This window comes from Strix aluco, chromosome 2 (assembly GCF_031877795.1).
Source record: "Strix aluco isolate bStrAlu1 chromosome 2, bStrAlu1.hap1, whole genome shotgun sequence".
NCBI lineage: Eukaryota > Metazoa > Chordata > Aves > Strigiformes > Strigidae > Strix > Strix aluco.
Window position 1 is genome coordinate 6,389,516 of NC_133932.1, and position 22,633 is coordinate 6,412,148.

Sequence of the window (22,633 nt, forward strand, 5' to 3'; positions counted from 1 at the left end):
ACAGGGAAAGCCACTCAGGAGGAACTGAAATTTGTGAATTGTCATTAGAAATGGCAACAAATACAGAAGACTGTTTCCTAATTATGAGTTTCACATGTGTCAATAACAAAGTCACATAATAGGTAATCCAGCCAAATCTTAGAGCAGGTGGTCTAATCTACCCTTGCAATACACAATTTATTTCTGCATGGCAGTCTTATTGAAACTAGCCTGCTATTATATTAGGGAAATTTGTATAAAAGTCCACAGCTTTTTTGAATACTCCACTAAAATGCACTTGGCAGAAGTATGAAAATAACAAAGGCCAAAATTACAAGTCTGAGGCTTGATTAGCACAATATTCTTAACACAAAAATTCTGCTGTGATTGCAGAGAAATAGGTGTCAAACAGGAAACTAGAAGGTGATCTTCAATTGTAAGTATTTTCAGTTGTTTCTGTCTATGCTTGAACATTCTGAGAGATCAGAAAACAACTTCTGAAAATTTACAAAAGACAAAAGAGATAAGAGGTCTGTGATGGTTAATCCACTGCATATTTACAGGACTACTAAATCATGTTTATTTTAACTGCTAGGTGAACATTGTTCATCATCATTCCTTACCAACAAGAACAATTCTCAGTTTGTCCAAGCACTGATGAGGTCTGAAAGCTAACGACTGTTTTGAGATTAGTTTTCCTGACACACAGCAAGGAGTTGCCTGCCATGTGAAACAAAAGGATTGTCTACCACTGAAGTCCTTCTTCAGACAGTGACAGCTACTGTCTCTGTTAGCTAACTGCTACTATATTCAAAAGCAAATTAAACAATATATTTTCAAAGTGCTTCAGAATGCATAGAACAAGTTTTTTGATCCCCAGATGACAAGCTTGTCTGCTAGCAGCCATAGCTCCTCAACCTCCGTTGTGTCAATTTTCCTTCCAGACAAGCTCTTCCTTACCTATTTCTTGCCTCAGCCTTTCAGCCCCTATGATTCTGCATTTTCCCTGTTTAAATAAGCAATCACAATTAAGGATGTCCCTCCCAGAAAGAGAAATGTTCACGTTTCCATCAAAGAAAAATACTAGACAGAGGGAAGAGAAGGCAAGACAGCAGTAAGAACACAAAGAATACACATCCTTTTCACAACACACAGTTTAACTCTGTGAACAGTTCCTGTTCAGACACAAAAAGGCCTGCAGAATTACAGAGGGCACAACCGCACACATCAGTATGTTATACAGCCTATTCCAACCACTGCATGCACGCAGCACGGAGGAGGGAGAGTGCATGCATATATGAAGTCAAATTATCCAACAAGAGGAGCAAATGTTGACCTATGTGCGAGAGCAGTTTCCACTGCTGCGAATCATCTGCAGCGGGCTCAAAGTGCAGATTTAGCTCTCACCTCACGCATCAGAGTCAATTTCCTTTTCTCCAAGGAATCAGCAGTCAGTTGTTTTTGCTTCTTCCATTTTCTTTTCAGTGCCTTCTCTTGTAGTTCCAGATGCGCCAGTGCTTTGTTTTTTGATTTGTGTATTTCATGGCGACGCAGCTATGTAAACATGAAAGAAACCATTTCAAAATCAAGGGACAATCTAAAACAAAATTTGCAGGGTAATGCTAACACGCTCTTCTTGATTTTATCATTCATGCGCTGAATACTATTTAGGTTAACTTCATGGTAGTACCAATGACAGCCTCACAAACATCCAGAACTGTAAAAGGCCAAAAATAGCAGCCAAATTTAAAGTGGTGTCAAAGGTGAATGGGGAAAGTCTCAGTTTCCATCTGCCCTACACCACTGACTCAATAAGAGTTTTCTCAGCTGTTAAGTGAGGAAAAAACCAAACACTACCACCTGTAATATGCATAAGAAGACATAATGCATTTCCCTGATTTAACACTAATGTCAATCACCAACGATATTCTCTTTTCTTCTAACAATGAGATATATATATATTCAGTTTAAATACAAATTAAACAAATTAAATGTGTGAGGTGCTTGCTAAAGTGTCTGGAGGCTATCAAGCCAACTATTTATAGAATCAAGCCTCTTCCTGCTATTGTGCCCATCTATCCTGACTAACCTGTCAAAATTTATAAGCCACAACAGCTCCTAATGCATATTCCATCCTGGTAATCAGTGCTAACAAGGAAAATGAAGTGGAATTCACATATTTTGTAATGAACAGGTCATTCAGTATTAAGAAATGATGTTGTTTAAATGAAAATTGAGTATCCTCAGAATTACAGAGAATCCTACAATAAACCCTGTCTTTCAGTCCTTCCAGCAGAGATGAGACTTAACTTCAACTACTACACTTGAGTTTTTGCGTATTTATGTTTCTACGCTGGTATACAGTTTATTGTAATAAAAACTACTGCTGCTGCTTCCCAATGGAAACGGAAAACTGAAAAACACCAACTGCCAGAGTTGGGGCTGCATGGTATCATAAACAAAGAACTAACACTAAAGAGTCAATATTTTCAGAAGCTTAAAAAGGGAGATTAAACATTGGCAGAAAATATCCCCATAAGTATGGTAAACACTTATGTTGGATAACCAGCCAAATCTCCTTGCTACAAAGAAGGAGTAGTGACTGCTATTGAACTTACAATATCCTCAGAAGTTGCACGGTGGACTGTCAAATCCTGGACGGTGCTCTGCGAACAGGAACCAGAGAACACATCAAAAGCCAGAACTGAGGACGAACTGAATTTTCTTCAAGTTTCATCTAAAAAAACCCCCTCTAAATTACCATGTATTTAGCACAAAGCGATACAACGGTGCATTTTTACGGCGTCGCGAAGCATTCCACCCCCAGCGAGGCAGGCGATGGGCAGAACCGCTGCCCCTATCGCCTCTCCAGCCCCCAGCGCGGGCTGCCGGCCGCGGGCCTCCCCTCAGGCAGCACCCAGGAAGCGAGAGGGTCACGGACACGCCACGGACACGCACCTCCCCGCCCGAACCTCCACACCAACCGGGTTCTCTCTCTCCAACCGCCAGCCCCCACGCAGGACGGTGACCTCCAGAGGCTCCCGCCAGCCCGGTGAGAGGCCACAGCGCGACCTGCCTGTCCCCCGCCCACCAGCCGCAGGAGGAGCGGGAAGGGCCGCCGCAGGCCGGAGCAGGCTCGGGGCCCAGCTCGGCACCGGGGAGGGGGAAGCACTTACGTCCCAGTCCCGCTTAACCGCCGGCGGCTTCCTGGGGCCCTTCCTGCCGGCGGCGCGGGGCCGCGGCCCGCGCAGCAGCGACATGGCCGGTGCCGCCGCGGGAAGGGGCGGACGCGGCGCCGCGGCGGAGGCTCGAGCGGGCCGCGGGCGCCTCCGCCCACCCGCCGTTGCCGGAGGAACACGGCAAACGGCTCTTCCCGCCCCGCCCGCCCGCGCCTCCCCTCAGGGCACCCCAGGCCACCGCCGCCTTCCGCGCTGAATCCCGGTGTCGGTGTGTGTCGCCCCCCCCCGCCTCGTCCACCCGCCGTGTTCCCGCCGCCGGCCCCTCCACGCGGGTGGGTATCGCGGGTGCCTGCGGCTCCCTCGCTTCTTGGTTTTTCTGTGAGGAAGCGGCCTCTGGCCCTTCCCGCCCCCGTGAGACACCTCAGGGGTGCAGAGGAACCCCCCCCCCCCCCGCCATCCCCCCGAAGTAGGGCCGCGCCGTGGCAACCCCAGCCTAGCGGGGGTGCGGGGTTGTCTTTACACTCCACAGAGAAAATCCCCATGAGCTGCTCCTAGCAGTGTCGCTCTACCGTGTCGTCCACCTTTCACCTTAATTTTTCCACTCACTCATTTCATTAATATCCCTCCTCGCTGCAGACACCCTCCCAAGCTGTCTCAATGTCCCTCTGAGGAAGCCTTGGAAATTTCCCCATGCGATAATGTATTTCAAATCCTATTATGGGTAATTAAGAGCAGAATGTCACACAAACTATTAAATTAAGGTGACATCAAATTAAAGAGTGGCCCTTGACTGTATTTCAACAAACAGATCTCATCAGCTGAGGAAGGGTGTACCTCCCTACCCACAAGGGATTTCTAGCTTCCACAAAGGAACTGGCTGTTGTTAAATGAGTCATTTAGCTTATACACAAGTGTAATACATTTCCTATAGACTTGCCCCATGAATATGCCACAGATCTCCCACTTTCCTGTCACATACATGCAGACAAGATGTAAATTACTCTGAAGGGTTAAAGGTAACATATTACAGTGTGAGCTTGATATTTTGTCCGTGGGAGCTGGAAAGTGAAGACATACAGTTTGTCAGACTTTCATTCAAAACTCCTTCCCTACTTAAAGAGAAAAATTCCCTTTCAGCAAGATTTTCTGGTGCTTAAGGTCCTCATCAATCTATTTCAGGCTTTACCAACATCACTGTGAGAAGATCCATGTGAAAGTGCAGATGGTAATGGTTAATGTGCTGAGGGTAGGAACTGCGGTGGCATGTGATACAAAAAGAAAATGATGGAAATTATGAGGGGAGAAAAAAGTGACAGAGAAATACTATCAGCAATTGCCTCTGCTGAAATGCTGTAAATGTGGCTAAGTCTTCTTTTTATACTGGAGGTTGCACCTGAACTTCAGTTTCCATTTAGGCACTAAACATAGATACCATATGCAACCTGAAACTGAACACCAGAGTTCAGCCTGTGATAAAACAAATCCTTGACCCCAGGCACATGTGCAAGGCAACGCACTGGATTCATTACTCTTGGTTTATTTGAAAATTTGGAACCCAAAAGCATAAATTAAGGGCGCATCTGGAATTCTCTCCCAACATCGCTTTGAACTGTCTTGAAGAATAAAGTCTACTGAAGAAGAAAGCAATAAAGGCACAATGAGATCAATATATCATCCACTTTGAAACCTCTTAAACCTCTCTGCTATTATTAATTACAATCAAACATAGATGTTAAATACCTAATACAAGCAAATATAATACAAGGCAGAGACACTTCCCATTCAACCAGCCTATTCTCAAACACTTCAGCCACCTATAAGAAAATGGGGAGCAGATTCTATCAGATATCTTAAAAGCCTGTCTACCTTTCAGCTCTTGTTGTTCTTCACACTGCATTTACAGCAGAGTCTGAAAATGTTGCGTTATCTCTGCAGAAGCCAGCTGAGCATCTACAGCATCTATTAACTCACAGTGGAGCTTACATAAGATGGAGACGACATATTCAAACAGCAGTGGTTTAAAACCATCAGGTTTCCAAACAATTTGGTTTGTTATACATTTATACTCTTTCCCCTTCCAAGCTAATATGATGTGGAGAATTTCTTTGTAATTAAGATCTTTCCTCTATCTTGGATGTTTTTGCAGCCCTGGTTACCAGGAGAAATGTCATTTCTTTGCTGTGTTTTTTTCCCAATAGCAATGAGATTTTCTACTTCTGTGCTATAGGAAAAAAAAAAATCCAAACACAAAAACAAAAACCCCACACCACACTCTTGTGAGCCTCTGGTTCAGCACAGTTCCTCCTTTCCCTGAGACACTCACAACCCCGGGATTTGCTTATACTGGAAAAATGGGCCATGTTAGGAAATCTGTGCCCCCCCCACCCCGCCCAGCCAGAGAGCATCTGAGAGAGCACCATGAGGCCTCTGAGAGCATCATCCCCCTTCCTGGGGGTCGGGCACCCTGGACTTGCTGCCGACCTAGAGACAGTGCAGCTGAGGACTGGCCCCCTTCCCTCTAGGGACCTCGGAGGACTGCAGGGAGACCTCAGCGAGGGCTGACCTCCCCTTCCCATGGCAGCGACGTTTCAGCCGAGGCTGTGGTGCTAGGCTGGCTGAGCTGCGGCTGTGTGACAGCCGTGTCTGGATCCATCGACCCAGACCTGCTGGCCACCCTCCTGGCCAGACTTCAGACCTGCCTCACCGCTATGGACTTGCCTGCTGATCAGGGGGCTGCATCCGTCCCCAATGGCCATCACCAGACCTGACTCGTTATATTATCTTCCTGGCTTGACCTCAGACCTATCCCATTGCCATCGATTTGTCCAGCGATCTGAATTCTCTGTTGACCCCAGCTGCCATCTCCAGGCCTTGCCCAGCTCGCCTTGCTCAGATCCTGAGGGATGGGGCCATGGCCAGTGAGGTCCCTGCTCCGCTGGCTGTGTTACAGTGCTTGGCTCCCTGTCTGTCCCTCAGGGAGCAGCCAGCCCTCGTTGGCCCCTGACACCAGCGTACAGAGGCACATACAGGAGTACCAGACCACTTCCACCGACCCAGGCCCATGGTCTGTCTGGATCAGCATCTTCTCTCTTACAGGGACTAGTTCTTTCTTCCAAAATACCTGCTGCCGTTCAAGAACAAGATCCAGGTGGAAGTGAAAAGGGAAAATGGGCTACTCACCTTTATCAAAGGGGCTGAGTGAAGAGTTACAAATCAGCCACCCTCCATTTGTTATCTGGAAAGATAATGAAACAAGCTGTTCAGCAATCGGTGTGTGAGCAACTAAATAACAGTGATGAGAAACAGGCAGTGTGCATTGTCCAGAACAAATCATGTCGAAGTAACCTAATTTATTTCTTTGCCGAGATAATTGACTTAGTAGGTGCTGAAAGGAATAGATGAAACATATTTTGACTTTATTAGGGCTTTTGACAGTGCCTTGAACACCACTCCCATAAAGGCAAATAGGTCTCAGGTAGTATTAACATGAGAGGGGTGTGTGATTGAAAAGCAACCATAGCAGTGATTCATCAAATTAAAAGATCTGATCTGTCTGCTAGGATTGATTACCTTAATTAGTGACTTGAATTGACCTTTGACTTCAAAATTCTGCAAATAACACCAAGTTGGGCACTTTGGAGGCAAAGATTTGAACAAAAGTTTAACATTGCTAAATCGCAGAAGGAGCCTCCAAACAGTGAGATGAAATTCAATAAAGACAAGAACAGAGTATTACAGTTTGAAAAGAAAACTTGAATTCTCAAATTCAAAATGAGAAAAAAACGCATAGTCTTTGGTAAGATACCAGAACGTACATCCACGCAGGGCAAGTACTTTAAGAAATCCATAACTCTGCATTGGAAAGTGTGGACTACGTGAAGAGTCACTTCTTTGTCATGAACACAGCTAGGGAGGGACAATGCCCTGACACCGCGCTGATCTCCTGATTTGAAATACACACGGCACCAAATGACACAAAAATCATTTGCAGCTGCCCGAGCTACCTCGGTTTGCAGAATACTGGCCTTGTGCCATCTGTCACATTGCTCTGAGAACCTGGCATGGCCCTGACATGCTTTTGCTTTGCCATACCTCCTCCTGTTAGCTGAAGCCTCTCCTCTCTGGGAGAAGACATGCACAGCACGATACCCCAGGCTGAAAGACAAACTCCTTGTGTTGGAGTGTCCGTCTTCCAGCAAATCTCAAATGTTTTTTTTTTGCCCTTAACACCACTTCTTGGGACTCTGACAAAGGCAGGGTGACTTGAACAGCAGCCTGCTTCAAGACAAACACAGAAATCACTGACATTTCTTTTTTCTCTTGGCAGAGATCACACAAAGGCCTGAAGATCAAAATGATGGCATAACCACCCTGGCTCGTTTTGCTGAGCTTTGCAACTTTTCCTCCAAAGATGACAAGTGACCCCTGGGGAAGTCTCTCAGTCTTGAAAACAAACCCCAGAGGTTGGAAAGCCTCTGCAGCTGGAGTCACCTCTGTTAGAGACTGCAGACTGGCTTTATAGCACTGCGGCTCCTGCGAGTTCATCCTCAGTCTGAAAAACCTTTCCAGTTGCTTTCTAGCAACGCTCTGTCTTCTCGGACGTGGAAGTGCATCCCTCCACCGTGGGATCTAATTCATTGAATTAGAAAATGAATGCACTAATCCTCACTCCAATGGCAAAAATCCCCACCCCTCTTTCAAAGAAGCTTCGTTTTCCTTCCTCTTCCTCCTTCCACCCTGATCATAAAAATCAACTTTTTACTGGTAGTGTAACTTAAAATTTTAACCTACAGAATGACTTTTTGTGGCTAGAAAAGCATTATAATAGATTTGTGTCTTGATATGTTAAAAGTATTTTTAATATACGATAATGTTTGAATACTCTAATGTATCTCATTCATTTTCTAATTCATTTCCCAGACGTGTTTTCAACAGAAGAACATAGGAGGGGTAAGCCATGAGAGAGAGACCGCTGGCCCTTTCACAGCCCAACACTATCACTCTCATCCTGCTGAAAAGCTTAAGAGCATCACAGTATTGTTTGGAGCAGCTTCACGATCAACTCGTGAGATGTGCTAAGCCACGCTTGAATTAACAAAATGACATTTTGCTGTAGCCTTCCACACCTTTGGACTGAACTAAAAGATGAAGGCATTTACCCCAAAGTTATGAGTAGCCAGAAATAAAGGCTGGAGATGGTCCCCAAGGTGTACTGGGGATGCAAGCTGCCGCTCCAGTGAGGATGCCCCTAAACTCGGTGGGCCGGAGGTGTTGAAGCCCTGCTGATCTGCCTGACGATGCCGACGTGCCCCTAAGCTCTCAGCACAACTCCCCAAAGGGAAAAGCTGCCTGACTGACAACGGTCTGCCAAGGCCGGCTCAGAATTTGGGGCCGGGCACAGGGAGGAGACCCTCCTCCCCGGGGCCGGCCAGCCCACCGGCCTCGCCTCCCCTCCCCTCTTCGCCGGCCGGCCGGTCGGTCGGCGAAGGGTCCTCTCCCGGGGAAAGTTCCTCGGCACCCCCCGGGCGAAGGGGCGGGGGTGTCCAGGGCTGCCTCCCCGCCTCCCTGTGCGTGTCGCCGAGCTATTTATTTAAATTGCAAATAAAGCGCCTCGGCGCCCGCCCAACCGGGGAGCGACAGTCCGAGCGCTGCACCGGGCGACCGGCGGGCGTGAGGCTGCCCCGTGGGGCTGGCAGGGACGAGCCCATGGCCGGGGGGGCAGCCCCCGTTCCCGGGGCTCTGCTCTGCGCCCTGCTCTGGGCAGCAGCAGCAGCAGCAGCGGCGGGGGGGGGCGGCGGCCCCGGGGGTAGTCCCGCTCCGGGCGCCTTCGGCCGCGTCTACCGGGGCGCCGTGAACATCAGCGCGGAGCGGGTCTACTCCTTCGCCTACAGCAGCGAGCCCGGGCAGGTAGGAGTGTTCCCTGGGGCACTGGTTTCCCCGCAGGGGGGGGGAATGCACCGTGTCCCCTTCACCCGCACTCCCTCCCACCCTCCCACCGCCAGTATGGCCGGGGAGGGGGTGCGGGGCACCGCTGCGGCTCAGCCGCTGTGCGGGAGCGGGCCGGGCTCTCCCTCCGCGCCCGCGGTCCTCCCGCATCCTCCCGCCGCTGCGGGGCACCTACGGGCTCCACTCGCCCTCCGGGGGGGCTTCACCGGTATGGCCAAGGCACCGCGGGGCGAGAGGCTGGTGGCGTCCCAGAGGGCAGGGGGTGGTGCCCCCCTCCCGCCCCGGGCGGGGGTTTGGTATCCAGCTCTTCTAGCACCAAAATGGGGTTAAAGTCCGGAAAGAAATGGTGAGGATAATAGTGCTACCTTAAAAAAAAAAAAAGGGGGGGGGGGGGGGGGGGATGCGTGTGTGCTTAATAAACCTTTTTAAAAATCATTTTTCACTTGAGCGCTTCTGTAGGATCAGGGTGCTCTCCCCTGGGGAGCGGGGAGGTGAGACAGGGCTGCTCAGGTGAGTGTGATGCGAGGAGCCATGCCTGTTTGATGGGGGAAGGAAACCTGTCATTTATGTATGCCTAGCTAATGCGGGTTTCCCCCCTCCCCCCTTTTTAATGTCGTGTTTATCTCAAGTAGCTAAGTGGTACCTTGGAAACTCTGCCCCCGTTGTTTGGATTGGGCATTAATTGCTGGGCAAGATGTTCTGATGTACCAAAAGATGGTGAACTGGGCAAATGAATCTTCCCTCCTGACCTCGGTTGCACAGGACAAGAGAAAACGAAAACATTGCTTTTTCCACACTATATTTCTAATGCTTCAATGTGAAGGGAGTTGGTAGAGAGCATGATAAGGGGCGGGGGGAGTTGATGTTAATCATCCCTTGCTTTGCTTTACTCTTTCTTCTACTATGTATGTAATAAAATGTGCTTGGTATTTATGGGGCAGGAGTTTGGTGTCGGGGCTATGATGCAACTGAGCCCAGCAACACTTCACTGTTGGGTGTCACTGCTGAACCCAGGAGGTCAGAAGCACTGTTTGGGCATGAGCCTCCTCGTAGAAGCTGGTGGTGACCTAAGTTAGGCTTTTTCAGGTGTTACAGGTATTGGGTGTTATGATGAGGGCCTGTTGGCAGACCAAATGTTGTCTGGGGCTTGTTAGCAGAGACAGCACGTGTACTGACTTCAGTTAAAATGAGTCTAATTCCTTCAAATTAATGTGGTCTTTGAAGCTGTGTACTTTGCTGGACATCTTCCACAAATAAATTTTCTCTTCTGGAGATAGAGGGTGATAGTGGAGCGGGAGGAGGCAGGGAGTATGCGGCTGCTTGGTGATGTTTGTGGGTATCTAAATGCATCTTCTGCTCAACGGCTACTTTCAGAGACTAGGCTGTGCCCATGGCGGTGAAGAGCCACCCAGTCCAGGCTACTACTGCATTTCAGTGGAAACATTAGTGGACTAATCTCCATGTTCCTGTAGGCTGGAACACGAAATCTCTGCAGAGATACCGAGCTGGTCAAGAATGTATCTAAGAAGGGAAACTTCAGGTTTGAGCCTTAATAATTTTTTTAATGCAGAACTCTTTTAAGTGCTGCCATGAATGTGCTTAAAGAGGGCCATGCAGCCAGCTCCTGCTATAAAAACTAATTTAGAAGAGAAAAACCACTTAAATAAAGATGGGCTGTCCTAGGAGGCTTTCTGGTGAGGGATGCCCAGAACAGGTTCTGAGGATAGAGGAGGTCCTAGAGAAAAGACCTTATTGTGGCCTTCCAATATATAAAGGGGCTTACAAGAAAGATGGAGAGGCTTTTTAAAACAGCCTCTAATGACAGGGCAAGGGGAAATGGTTTTAAACTGAAAGAGGGTAGATTTGGGTTGGACATAAGGAAGAAACCTTTTTACAGGGAAGGTGGTGAAGCACTGGAACAGTTGCCCAGAGAAGCTGTGGATTCCCCATCCCTGGGAGCATTCAAAGTCAGGTCAGACAGGGCTTTAAGCAACCTGGTCTAGTGATGATTTCCCTGCCCATGCAGAGGGGGCTGGACTGGATGATCTTTAAAGGTCTCTTCCAACTCAAGCCATTCCATGATTCTTCACTGAGAAGCCCTACAGTGCTATTCCTGAGTGTAACCAGCAGAAGCCTGCAGGAGGGTGTCTGGGCTAATGGGGATAATTGGCTGTGGGTGTGTGCAGCCCCCTCCCCAACCAAAGCCTGGAACTGATGAGAGACAAATATTGCTGGGTCTCCCCTTGCCAGCCTGATCAGAGGTTGATCCTGTTCTGGTGGTTCTGCGTCTCCCTGTTGATGAGGATTGCTCAAAGTTTAGAAGCTTGGTAGTGGAAATTTTGATTTCAATCTGGGACTGTGTTCCTGTGGGCTGGTTTTTCGTGTGCAAGAGTTGTGGAGATATTTAGGGGCATGCTGTCCTCTAGGTAGTTGTTGGACTTTCTGAAGGAACACAAGTCCTGTAAAAATTCGTTTTCTTGCCTTTCACTGCAATCTTTGGCCTTGAACTCTGAGCGAGTGGAGTGTCAGCCAGTGTTTGCCAGTGCCTGCCACTTGTGAGCTCTCAGCTCTTCTTGGTCTTCTCAGTCTCCTCCTGTCTCTGCTGATGGCAGGTCAGCCAGAAGCCTCTGATACCTTGAGGCAGATAACATATGAACCATTAATCTTAGTTACAGGAAATTTAATTGAATAAAAAGAGCCCTGTGGAAGGGCTGCAGTGGGTGAGTTTAATTGCTTTTCCTCTGAAGCAAAGCCAGGTCTGGAGCAATCTGGCTCTGAAACAGGGATTTGTTTTCCCGATGCTGTGAATCTTGCTGTTTTCTCCTCTCTGCTGCCCTCTCTCATGAGGGCAGGCCTACAAAGCAAGGAGGAGGCGTGAGGGCTGGCTTGTTGACCCATCAGTCCTCTGTAAATGTTGTGGTTGCTCGTGTGCTATGGCTGCCAGGGCACATCTGAAAATGAGCAATGCTTGAATGATGGATGAGAGAAAGGAGGGAACAAGACCGTTACTCCTGTTTGGTGTTTTAGAGGCTTAACAGTTTCTGAAAAGTGTTGTGCTTGACTGATCTCGGAGGATGTTCTTCATCCACGCAATCTTCCTTACTCCTTGAGATACAGGTATGCACCTGTAGGAAGGGGAAAAGCAAGTCCTGTGAGATTATTTGTGAGCAAATATACACAAGGTGAAGAAAATACAACTCAGGGCTCTGGAGGAGAACTGCTTTGAAACAGGCAAGTGACTTTCCTTCTGTGCAGTTCCTGGGTGTGTAAAATAAGGGTACTTATATGCTGACCGAGTCACCTAGCTGAAACTCTTATGCATCTATACGTTGCCAGGTCTCTGTGTGTGGAAGGGGGGGAAAACCCTCCTCTGTGCTGTGCAGATACACTTCACCTTGTGTCCTGAGGCAGGAGAGCTGTCAGGCTTTTTTCTACTTGGCAACTAGGATTTAGGCCTTAATTGCTGAGGTGGAGCTGTACAAGTAAAGCTGTGCTGACGAGAAGCACAGCCACCTCTGCTGCAAGGGTCTTCTAGAGTTGGCCTGTGAACAGAGGGACGTGACAAACTCCTTCCTCATGGTGGAAAGTCTTAATTTGTTATGGGGTAGTCTTACTGCTTTTCTAGTTCCCTTCTTCTCCTAGCTGCACTTTGAAATTTTCCCCTCTGCACAGCTGTTTGTTTAATGTTTAACTGTGAGTGTAAAAAATACAATAATAAAACCAGCTGTTGCACCTGTCACTACGCACCCATGCTCTAATAGCGAAGGCAGATGTGCACTATTAGAAGTCTGGTGAATAATTAGTGGAGCAAACAGGATTATCTTATTTTAGGGTTGTTTAAACTGGAGACATCTAGGATGGGGGGAAAAAATGAGCATGCTCATGAACATCCCCAATTCCACATCTTCAACATGTCCCACCTGGGAGGGAGGAAGGAAGGAGAACTGATTTGCTGGAGCTGCCTGTGCACTGTGTTCCTGCCCAGAAGACTGAACAAGAGTTGTAAAATGTTTCTGCTGGATTTACCACTGGCTGGAGAACGCTTTATGTGACAAGTGAGAGAATGTGCCTAGTTCCATGATTGTAATAATACAAGGACTTCCAAAAAGAAAAAAAGGTGTGTGTGGGAGTACTGAGGGAATTCAAAGTGAATGACTCTTCCCACCACTGTAAGATCTGGCAGTTGTTAATGGTTAATTTGCTGAAAACACAAATGCCACTAATACTGTGCATGTGGGTGTTTCCTGTACCAGCTCCTAAGTGATGCAGGAGAGTATCATGAGGAAGAAGACTGTCGGAGACAACAAAAGTTGTTCTTCCTAATCAGAGCTCAGATCAGCTGAATGCATGATATGGGAGATACCTGGACTATATTTAGAAAACCAAGTGTCTCTGAGGAGAACAAGTTTCCAACTTCCCATTTGTAGGCAAAGCTGCTGCAATCCAGGCACAGCTCTTGGGTGTTCAGGCCATGCCTCTTGGTTGCGATGAGCCTGAAAGCTGAGCAGTGGGCTGCACCCATATGATGAGCTCAAAAGCTGAGCAGTGGGCTGCGCCTATTTTAGGAGAAGGAGTGGGTGATATTTTCCTCCTCCTCCTCCCTTGCCAGGACTAGGAACAGAGCCCCAGTCTCGGTTCCCATATGGCCCAGCCTTGCTGTAAGCTGTGATTGGCAGTAGATAAAGCTGTGGCTTCTCTGCTGAGCAGTTGTGCCATGTGAGGATGTGTCGCCCTGGAGTGACTTTCCTACGTGGAGTGTATCTGAGGGCTGATGAGTAAAAAATTACCTTCAGTGAATTTGTTGGAGAGGCTGTGTGCCACCATGGAGGGTTGCTAACATTGTTACCCTTCCTTCTTTCATGATTGCAGATGGGAGAAAGTTGACTGACCTAAGGGAAGAGGGAAATCAACACCAGCAAGAAGAACAGAAGTCTTTCAGTTAGATGCCTTAAACTTCATGACCCTCTAGTAGAGATCAAGTGCCTTTTCCAGCCCAAAGAGTGTGATGCGTTTGGGTTCCTCTGTCCCCTAGTGAATGGGTCTCTTCTATCTGAGCTATGGATGGGAGTTGCGCTTGCTTTGCTCTAGGCAAGGAGCCAGAACAGGAATTCACCCATACGTTCCTCTGGGATTGTGTGATGAGTCACTTGCTCAGACCAAAGCCATCTGTTTTAGCTGCAGGGAAACTCCTTGGTCTGCTACACAGGGCAACCTGGTTTAATAAGTGGCAGTAATCAAATTTGTGTTTACTGTTCTCTGCTGTTCCACATGTGAATGTAGGTCCCACTCCAGCAGCACCTGTGTCTCTTATAACTCTAGGAGCAATTTTTTCACCTCTTGCTTCTGAGCTGTTTTTGGGCTTCATGTGTAGGACTCTTCAGGCTGGAACTAAACTACCTCAAAGTATTCCCTTGCTCTCTTGCATGTCTTCTCCATAATGTTAGTCTTGACTCCAGCCCAAGTTTCAGCCCACAGCTACACCGTGCATGCAATAAAACTTCAGTCTCCTGTTTGGAGACAGCTGAACCTGAGCTATAATGGTGGGAGGGAACAGGTTAGGTGTTGTCTTTCCTTAATGCTGAGTGGAAGCCCATCATTTTAGCTACAAAGATCCAGGTAAACAAATAAATTGGGAAGACTGAAAATGTTTGAATGAGAAGATCTCCTAAGGTCAGTAGAGCTTGTGTTGTTGCAGAACCTCCAGAGCCTGAATGCTGTTGGTTTTGGTTGCTGGCTCTCGTCTGTTCACCACAGGACACTGGACAGGCCTCAGCACACCATTTTTGGAGCCTAATATTAAATTCCTTATGAGTCAGAAATGTAGGCACAATGTCAAATCCAGAAATATCAAAGCAAGTTATATATATGATGTCTGAAGCCAAGCAAGGTTCAACAGAATCCCTTTGGAATAACTTTTGTATATATAATTTATCTTTTCTAAAGAAAACAACCAACCCTAGGAGGTGACAGCGGAGGCAGTGTAGAGCACACAGTGCTTGGAAAGCTCTTGCTGCTTCTCAGTGGGGTCTCTTGACCACTCATCACCCTGCACAGCGTCATGCAAAAAGCTCTTTCTTACAGGAGAAAGCAAAAGTAAACTATGAGAGAAATGATGTGGGGATCTGTTGAAAGCACAAGCTTGGCTGCTGTTTTCTGCAGCAGAAAATATAGTCTTGAAAACTTTGGCTCTGGCAAAAACGGGTATTTGAAGTGAAAGAATAGTGTGGGAGGTGGCTTTACTTTGAGCTGGGGATGGAATCATGTGCCCACCTGAGATCCTTTCAAGCTTAAATTATTCTTTGGCTTTCTAGGATTTTGTTCTTTGTGGGTTTCCCTACTTAGAGGGGCAAAAGAGAGTACATCTTGAAGGAAGCTATCAGTTTGCAGGCTTTAAGAAAAAAGCCTGAGAGGTCTGCTCTGGCTTCTTGCAGGGTGGCCTGCAGACCTTCAGATGGTGACTTTGGTGCTGGCAAGAATTTTATTTTTATTTCTAATGTGTAATCTAATGCTTTCTAGCCTGATAACTTGTCATTGAGCTAAAACATCTCTCTTGAATTTTGATGTTGTTCTAAATCTTAAAATCATTCTATTCTTGTTGGGCTGTCCTGTTGTTTAAAATCAAAGCTGATCAGATTTTGTTGTTCCCCCTGTCACCCCCTCCCCGCCCCCCAAGATGTTTAGATTAAAGAAAAAAAATCTGAATAAGAGCAACTTCATCAAAATGTCTCTCCTCAGTTTGAACTCTTTCCAAGAATAGTGCAGCAATTTATAATACAAACATTTGCATTGTAAGTGGAGGCTGAGATGTCCTTAAATAACTTGTGCAGAAGTTGTTGGGTAGGAAGGTATGCTTTTCCTATACAGACCTCATCTGCAATTTCAGGGGATATTTAGGGAATGAAAGTGCAGTCTGTAGAAGCTGTATTGCAAGGGTGTGCCATCTGTTCAGTTTGAGAATATCACTTAGTACATTTGCATAAGCAAACGTTATTTCCTGCTGTGTATACTTAAGAGAAACACAGAGGATTTCAGAAACAGCCTTCCTTACTTTCTTTATGCTGATGTTTTTCTTTGGGCATAGAAATAGCTACTTTGGTGTGGTTTAAAACAAACGAACAATGGTTCAAAAAAAAAAAAAAAAAAAAAGAAAAACCAACATGTAGGATACGTAATTCAATCCATATCCAAAGTGTCACTGAGGTGAAGAACTTGGGAGCCAAGAAAGAACCAGATATTTGTGTTGTGACAGTAATCCCTGGAGTTATTGCTGTGAGCTTGGGGTGGTGGCAAATTTGGGAAGATTATAACTCCTTTTGTTTCAAGGGTTGCCCTAGCCCAGAGTTCCAGCTTCTGGTTAGGAAGACACTATTTATTAGAGAGTAGTTTGTTCCTTAACTGGCTGTAGGAAAAAGGATTTATTTGTTTATTTTAAATGTCTTCCTGAAGTCTGAGTGTGCTCAGAAAGAGGTACCTACTTCATCTGGCATGGTGACTCCTAGTTTTTCTTTCTGGCTGTCCTGGAGACTACCTAGAGACATTGGTTAGAGGACAAAATTTCAAAAAAGGAAAAAGGTAAATATTAACATGATTTATATTTGTCTTGCTTCCATTTATGCTGCACAGATACTGTTGCAAATAAGTGAACTCATGGGAATGTCCATGGCAGACCGTAAATCCACACAGCATATTTGCACAAAGTGGAACTTTTAAATGAAAAATATTAATCCTGGAACAATTACATTAATGTGACTGAGGCTGTGCTTGACATACCCAAAGTCTGTTGCTTAGTTTATGCTGCTTTGGATATTTAATACTCTTGGCAGAAATGCTTGAAGAAGACCGTGGGCCAAGGTTATTTGACAGATTGCTTTTGGCAGTTAAGACTTATTGACATTAGGGCAGAGACAGAGAAAGGCTGAAAGAGAATGCTCCTCTGAGCTCCACTTGTTTTGTTGTCAGGCAGGAGTAGTGTTTGTATCTCATAGGAGGGCAGGAGAGAGGCTCTGTAACGCCCGTCACTGTGTCTCATAGCTCTTTTCCTTCAGGCTCTCAGCTTTCCCCTGTTGCGTTGTTAGTGGGAAGAGCAGCCAAGTTTGGCACTGACAGGTATGTGCCTCAATCACTGCCTCAATTGCTCTAGCCCATCTGGCTGAATCCTACTTCATTTAATTTCAGGGTTTCTATAAAAATGAAGCACCTCTTTCTTCTGCAACAGCAGATGACAGCAATTCAGTGGCTTTTGTAGACATATCCAACACTGAGACCTTCCATTGTCACTAGCAGCCTGTGCGTGTGCTTGCTGGATGTGTTCCCTGCCCACTGGCTTGGCTTGGTGCCTCGTCAGGCCCACGACCAAGTGCTGTCGCAATGTGGACCAATAATCCCCAACGCTCTCGCAAGGAGCGTCTTGTGTGCGGGTGTGGCGGTGAACATGGCGAAGCCGTGGTGTGATTCGAAGGTTTTGCTTAGTGTGAGGTGGTGGAAAGGAATCCACAGTAAAGCTCTTGAAAACCTTTGCTTGCAGCAGAAACTGTTGTTGCAACCTCCTGCCCGCCCTTAAATTCACATCCCTGCAGTCTTAAGCTGATGTGTAATCTCTGTGGGAAATGCAGACTTAATAATCAGTCCAAGGACTCTGTCATGTCAACAAGAGCCTGGTTTATTTTGCTTAATGTTTGCAACCATGTTGGTCCAGTTCAGCTGTATGAATTTGGGACCGGCTCCTTCTGCCTAATCCCATCTAGAGAATGGAATTCAGATGCACTTTTTTCTTTCTTTCTTCTTTTTTTTTTTTTTTTTTTGTCCCGTCTCCAGCGTGGTGATAGAACTGAAGTACAAATATTTGTCTTTCCTGGTCTAACACATTTTTATGTAGTGCTGCGAGCTCTCTCTTTATTCAGCTGTCTGACTGCTCTGTCCACCTTGAAATACAGAAAAAAGTTCAAGGTCAGTCATCTGAGAAACAAAACTGTCGTGAGCTTGGCTGGTGAATAGAGATGCGCATGGCAGAGGACTGGCAATGGGAAGGAATGTGAGAAGCAGAAGTTCCTGAAGCAGTCCTGACCCTGTCTCAGCCCGGCAGCACGAAAGCCAGCAGTGTGATTACTGCCAACAAACATTCGTGCAGGGCCTGGATGTCAAAGGGAGTATTTGGTACATGAGGTTGTTTCCCAAGATTCGGCGTGGACTGTCCCACCTCAAACCTAACTGCAGGTATCTACAGGAGGCGAGGATTTCAGCTTGGAAGGTACAGATGAAATCTAGCACCATATTATAGTACTGATACAGGCAACCTCCTCCTGTGTGTGTACAAGGAAGGAGAAGGGAGAGGTGTAACTAGTTTTCTGCGGTGCTGGAAACACTCTGCTCCCAAGTGAAGTCCCTCAGCAGTGGTGGAGTTGCAGGGGTGACAGCAGCCTGGGTCACCCTCTTACTGCCCAGGCAAAACTTCCTCCTCATCTCACCAATGCTAAGTGAGTAGGGGTGGATGCAGAGGAGCCTCATAGTCTTTTACTCTAGTGTGTGGGATTATTATTTTTAGATAAAAGCTGTGTGTTTTAGCTGGAGTTCCTCTTGTCTCTACATGCAACATAATTAGGAACTGATTTCTGTGCTGGAAGGAAGAGCTGTGTGTGATGGAAGCAGTGGTTCTGTAGTGGGGAAGGGTCGTCTTGTCAGAACAGCTTGTTCTTGAAATAATCTTTGGAAAGGTGTGGAAGGAGAATGGTGTTTGAACTAAATAAATCTTTTTTTTCTTTCACCTCCTGCTTTTTTTTCCACTCTTCTAAAAATATTTTGGTGGAGATGATGCCCTTGAGGCAAACGCCAAATACTGACTTTCAAAGGGAAGGATGGTACTATTAGCACTGACTCAGTGGTGAACTAATTAAATCTGTTGCATGAAAATGTGTATATTGTCTACATCAAGACAACAGAATCTAGAAGCAAAACATGGATTAACAATTTAAGGTAGGTTAATTGGAAGAAGGCCTGAAAAGCACAAAAGTTCATTGGTGCTACACTGTTATCCCTGTCTCTTGTGATGCTTCTGCTAGACAGTTCACCCTGCCAGGCAAAATGTCTTTCTCTAAGATGCTAATTAGGGTTCCTTCCACCCTGTAGGACAAAATCAGAGTGTGATTGACAGCAAATAAGAGAAGCCCTGCTTGCAGTTAAATGTTAATCCTTTCTCCACTTTCCCAAACTTCCTCATAATTGCATCTAGATTCTGCTGAACTTTGTTGCTCTGATATCCCCGAACTCATCTGCAAGTGATGGGGAGGATCTGGAGGGACTGTTAGTTGGGAACTTCTTGAGCAGGTTTGGCCCACAGGCAAATCCCAGCTGTTTTATTGCCATGTTTTGGAGGAATAGCTATTATGTTGGGCAGACGCCCATCAACCAAAGCTTTGTGCTGCTGGGAGCTGCTGCTGTAACCCTGAGATGTGTAAGGGGGGAGAGTGGAGCTGCATCCTGGGGCTGGGATCTGGCCCCTCCACTGGAATGCAGGATCTGGCCACGAGAGGCCCAGTGTTACTCTGGTGGTGGCAGCAGAGTAAATAACTAGATGGACTGGAACCTCAATTGCCATCTGTCCAACTTCTTAATCGCTCTGTTTTTTTTTTTTCCTGGGTTTTTATTATGAAGATTTTGATGGGATTAGGTGGTGTGATGTTCTTGGTTAGTCTGGGCTATGTGCAAAGGTAGGAAGAGCAGAGGTGTTCACTGCAAGTGAACTGTTAATATGTTGAGGTGAAATTTAAAGTACATTGGGATCTTCTTGGTGAGCTGTTCTGTAAATGTTGCTTCTGACTTTCTGATGCTCCTCTCTGTCTGAAGCACCCTGTTTGAGTGTGGCCTGGTAAGCATCTTTACCTATGGGAAGTGCAGAGGGAAAGGTGAGAGGGATGAAAGAAGTGTAGTGGGATTACACCTGTGAGACTGTACTTAGGCCAGAGGTGGTCCTGCCTTGATGCAGCTAGATGCTGCCCCAGATATTATCAGACCTAAAAGACCTCAAGGCACCTGAACATGGACTTTCATGGGAACAAGGCAGAGGAGCTCTAACCAGCTGTTACAGGGAGCAAATACAGAGTGCTGAACCCAGGAAAGGTGGAGAGAAGTCATGTATGATGGTAATACTCTCATTTCTTACCCACATGAATATGCTGTAAGTGCTTAGATTTTAAAGAATATTGAGCCTTGAGAATACTGCCTCCCTCCTAGTACTCCTATTTCTTACTAGTATAATACTAGCAGTATTATAAGGTAATGGAAATGGCAGCAAAGCTGAGTAAATGTTGTAGCTGGTATATGGTCAGCTTAGTTTTGTGGAGAGAGGGAAACCAAGTGAGGGGTATAACTGCTGGATCACAGCATAGGGAAGGGACCTTCTCTCCCTTCTCACGTTTCTCCCTGTCAAAGTGTTAATCACCAAAGCTCTTGTTTCCCTTCCCTTGCCCTTCTCTGGGATGGATGGGAAACTTTTTTGTGTTGTGGGCTTTTTTTGGTTACTGAGGGTGGTCAAACACCGGAACAGGTGTCCCAGAGATGTTGTGGAGTCTCCCTGTATTTTTACAAAATTTTTACAAAAAATATTTTACAAAACCTGACCAGGCAACTGGCTCTCGGTGACCCTGCTTGAGCAGTGGCATTGGACTAGATGATCTCCAGAGGTGCCTTCCAACCTCACCCATTCTCAGATTCTGTGATTTACAGCGGTGTCTTTTTCAGAGGTGCTGTGTGGTTGAGCCTTATACCATGGTGGGCACCAAACATGTAAGTGTCCTGCACCTTTACCTTTGTGATGAAGAGGTGCCACAGGGACAGTGATTAATCCTTTCATGTAGTAGGGTGTGGGCCACAGGATTTATCTCCTGATACTGGCCTAGATGCAGAGCAGAAATCCTAGTCCTGAATGTTTGCTCTGTGGCAGCCGTTGCTCTTCGATACCCCCAGGGAAATGCTGCAGCCTTTCTCTGGTCAAAGGGTACAAGAGGCACAGGTAAGCAATACATTCAGTATCCTCCAAGACTCATCTTGCACAAGCTTTGGTCATCAGGATCAAAGATTTGGCTATCATCTCGGGGAGGTCAGTTCCACTAATTTTATAACAACCTTGCAATCGGAATTCATGTAACTACATGAACAAAATTGCTTTGAGGTCTGTTTGCAAAGACTGAAGCTTTGAGGACCACCAGAGTTTGAAAAACAGGCTATGGTCTCCAGGTTGAGATATCAACAGAGCACCAAAGAAGAGGAGACCGGGATACTTGAGTGCTGCTCTGAAGAGAGACTACAGATCTGTCATCTGGGGAGCAGAAGCCTTGATGGGCAACTGCTGGAAAGAGTCAAGAGGGGTAGAACTTGGGTGGGGGGAAGAATGCACCCCAAGTACTTGCAAATGAGGCAGTTTCGTGGACATTCAGTGCTGCAGCAGGAGGGTGACAGAGCTGTGAGCTGCAGGCTTTATAACACTGTCCCTCTTAACCTGGTGTTTCTGAGGATCATGCAGTAGAAACTCTACAGGGAGTGGATCTTGGGCTTTGAATGGCTCCGTCACCGTCCCCAGTTAGGTTCCAAACATGTTGCTTGCACCTCTCTACTTCTTTTTGCACACTTGAGTTACAGCATCAGTAAAATGGAGATGATTACTGCTGTGGGCACATAGCATGTCATTGCAAAATAAAGGGGCCTTTCAGTAGTTGTATATTAACTATATGGGGGAAGTGAAAACTCGCAGAAGTCTGTGGTTACCTGAGCAGGCCCTGCAGGCATCTGGAGCAACAGTTGCCACAACAGCAGGGCTGCCTGAAAATAGATGATCCGTCCTTAACAGAATGAACTAATCTGGCACTGCTTATTGTTAGTTAAGTAAACATCTAATAGCCTTTGATTCATAGGCAGTTCTCTTTTTTCTCTTTTTTTTTTCTTTTACCCCCCTTCCTTAAAGGAAACTTGACTGCTCAGATTAGTAAAGCATCTAATCTGGAAGAACCTTGAGATCTCAGAAAAGATATGCTCGGTGTGTTCACCTATAGGTTTAGGAGAGAAGCAAGTAACAGTGTCGGCAGCAAAGAGGAAACAATTTGTAACCCTGTGCACATAAGGGCAGTAGCTCTTGTTCAGGGACATTCCAGCCACCCTGGGTGAGGAGCAGCAGGAGCTCAAACTGGGATGTGGATGGGCCTGTGCTGAGTAGGGCCTTGACTGGGTCCAGCTTGCAAAATTTTTCAGCTGCTTTATTGCACCTGCAGCCATGGTCTTAATTAGCTCTCCTTTCTCAGGAAATGAAAATGCTAAATCTTTTGCTAGATTCAGCAATGGACATTAAGGCTAGCAGGAGGGTGTCAGGGTAAAAATGTGTGTGAATAGAGTGCTAATGAGTCACTCTATGAGAAGTTTGACTGTTGGGCTTGTCCAGGAAGCTCTTACAGACATGGCTTTGTCTTGTAAAAGATGAAGGAGTAATGCTCTACAGATTTCCCTTGGGCAGTTACAAAACTGCAAAGCTTTCACACCTGGACTAG

The 22,633-nt window shown here is 46.4% G+C and overlaps 2 protein-coding genes and 1 long non-coding RNA gene across 8 annotated transcripts in view; 2 read left to right on the forward strand and 1 right to left on the reverse strand.

The window, feature by feature from the left end:
* Positions 1–3,298, reverse strand: part of SPICE1 (spindle and centriole associated protein 1) — a 25,423-nt gene extending 22,125 nt beyond the window's left edge. For all 3 annotated transcript variants that reach the window (XM_074809141.1, XM_074809156.1, XM_074809148.1), the window contains exons 1-3: positions 3,156–3,298; positions 2,598–2,645; positions 1,387–1,533 (exon numbers count right to left, since the gene is read on the reverse strand). In XM_074809141.1, the coding sequence (XP_074665242.1) occupies positions 1,387–1,533; positions 2,598–2,645; positions 3,156–3,239 (279 nt within the window). In that variant the 5' untranslated portion in view covers positions 3,240–3,298. The remainder of the gene's footprint in view (positions 1–1,386; positions 1,534–2,597; positions 2,646–3,155) is intronic.
* Positions 2,860–8,044, forward strand: LOC141916542 (uncharacterized). Its single transcript, XR_012621148.1, has 2 exons — positions 2,860–3,031; positions 7,486–8,044. It is a non-coding gene; the product is annotated as an uncharacterized LOC141916542 (long non-coding RNA).
* Positions 8,045–8,112: 68 nt separating this feature from the next.
* Positions 8,113–22,633, forward strand: part of SIDT1 (SID1 transmembrane family member 1) — a 47,809-nt gene continuing 33,288 nt past the window's right edge. For all 4 annotated transcript variants that reach the window (XR_012621152.1, XM_074809172.1, XM_074809188.1 and 1 more), the window contains exon 1: positions 8,113–9,065. Coding sequence is in view for 3 of the 4 variants with exons in the window: in XM_074809172.1 (XP_074665273.1) it covers positions 8,865–9,065 (201 nt within the window). In the remaining variant the exon portion in view is untranslated. The remainder of the gene's footprint in view (positions 9,066–22,633) is intronic.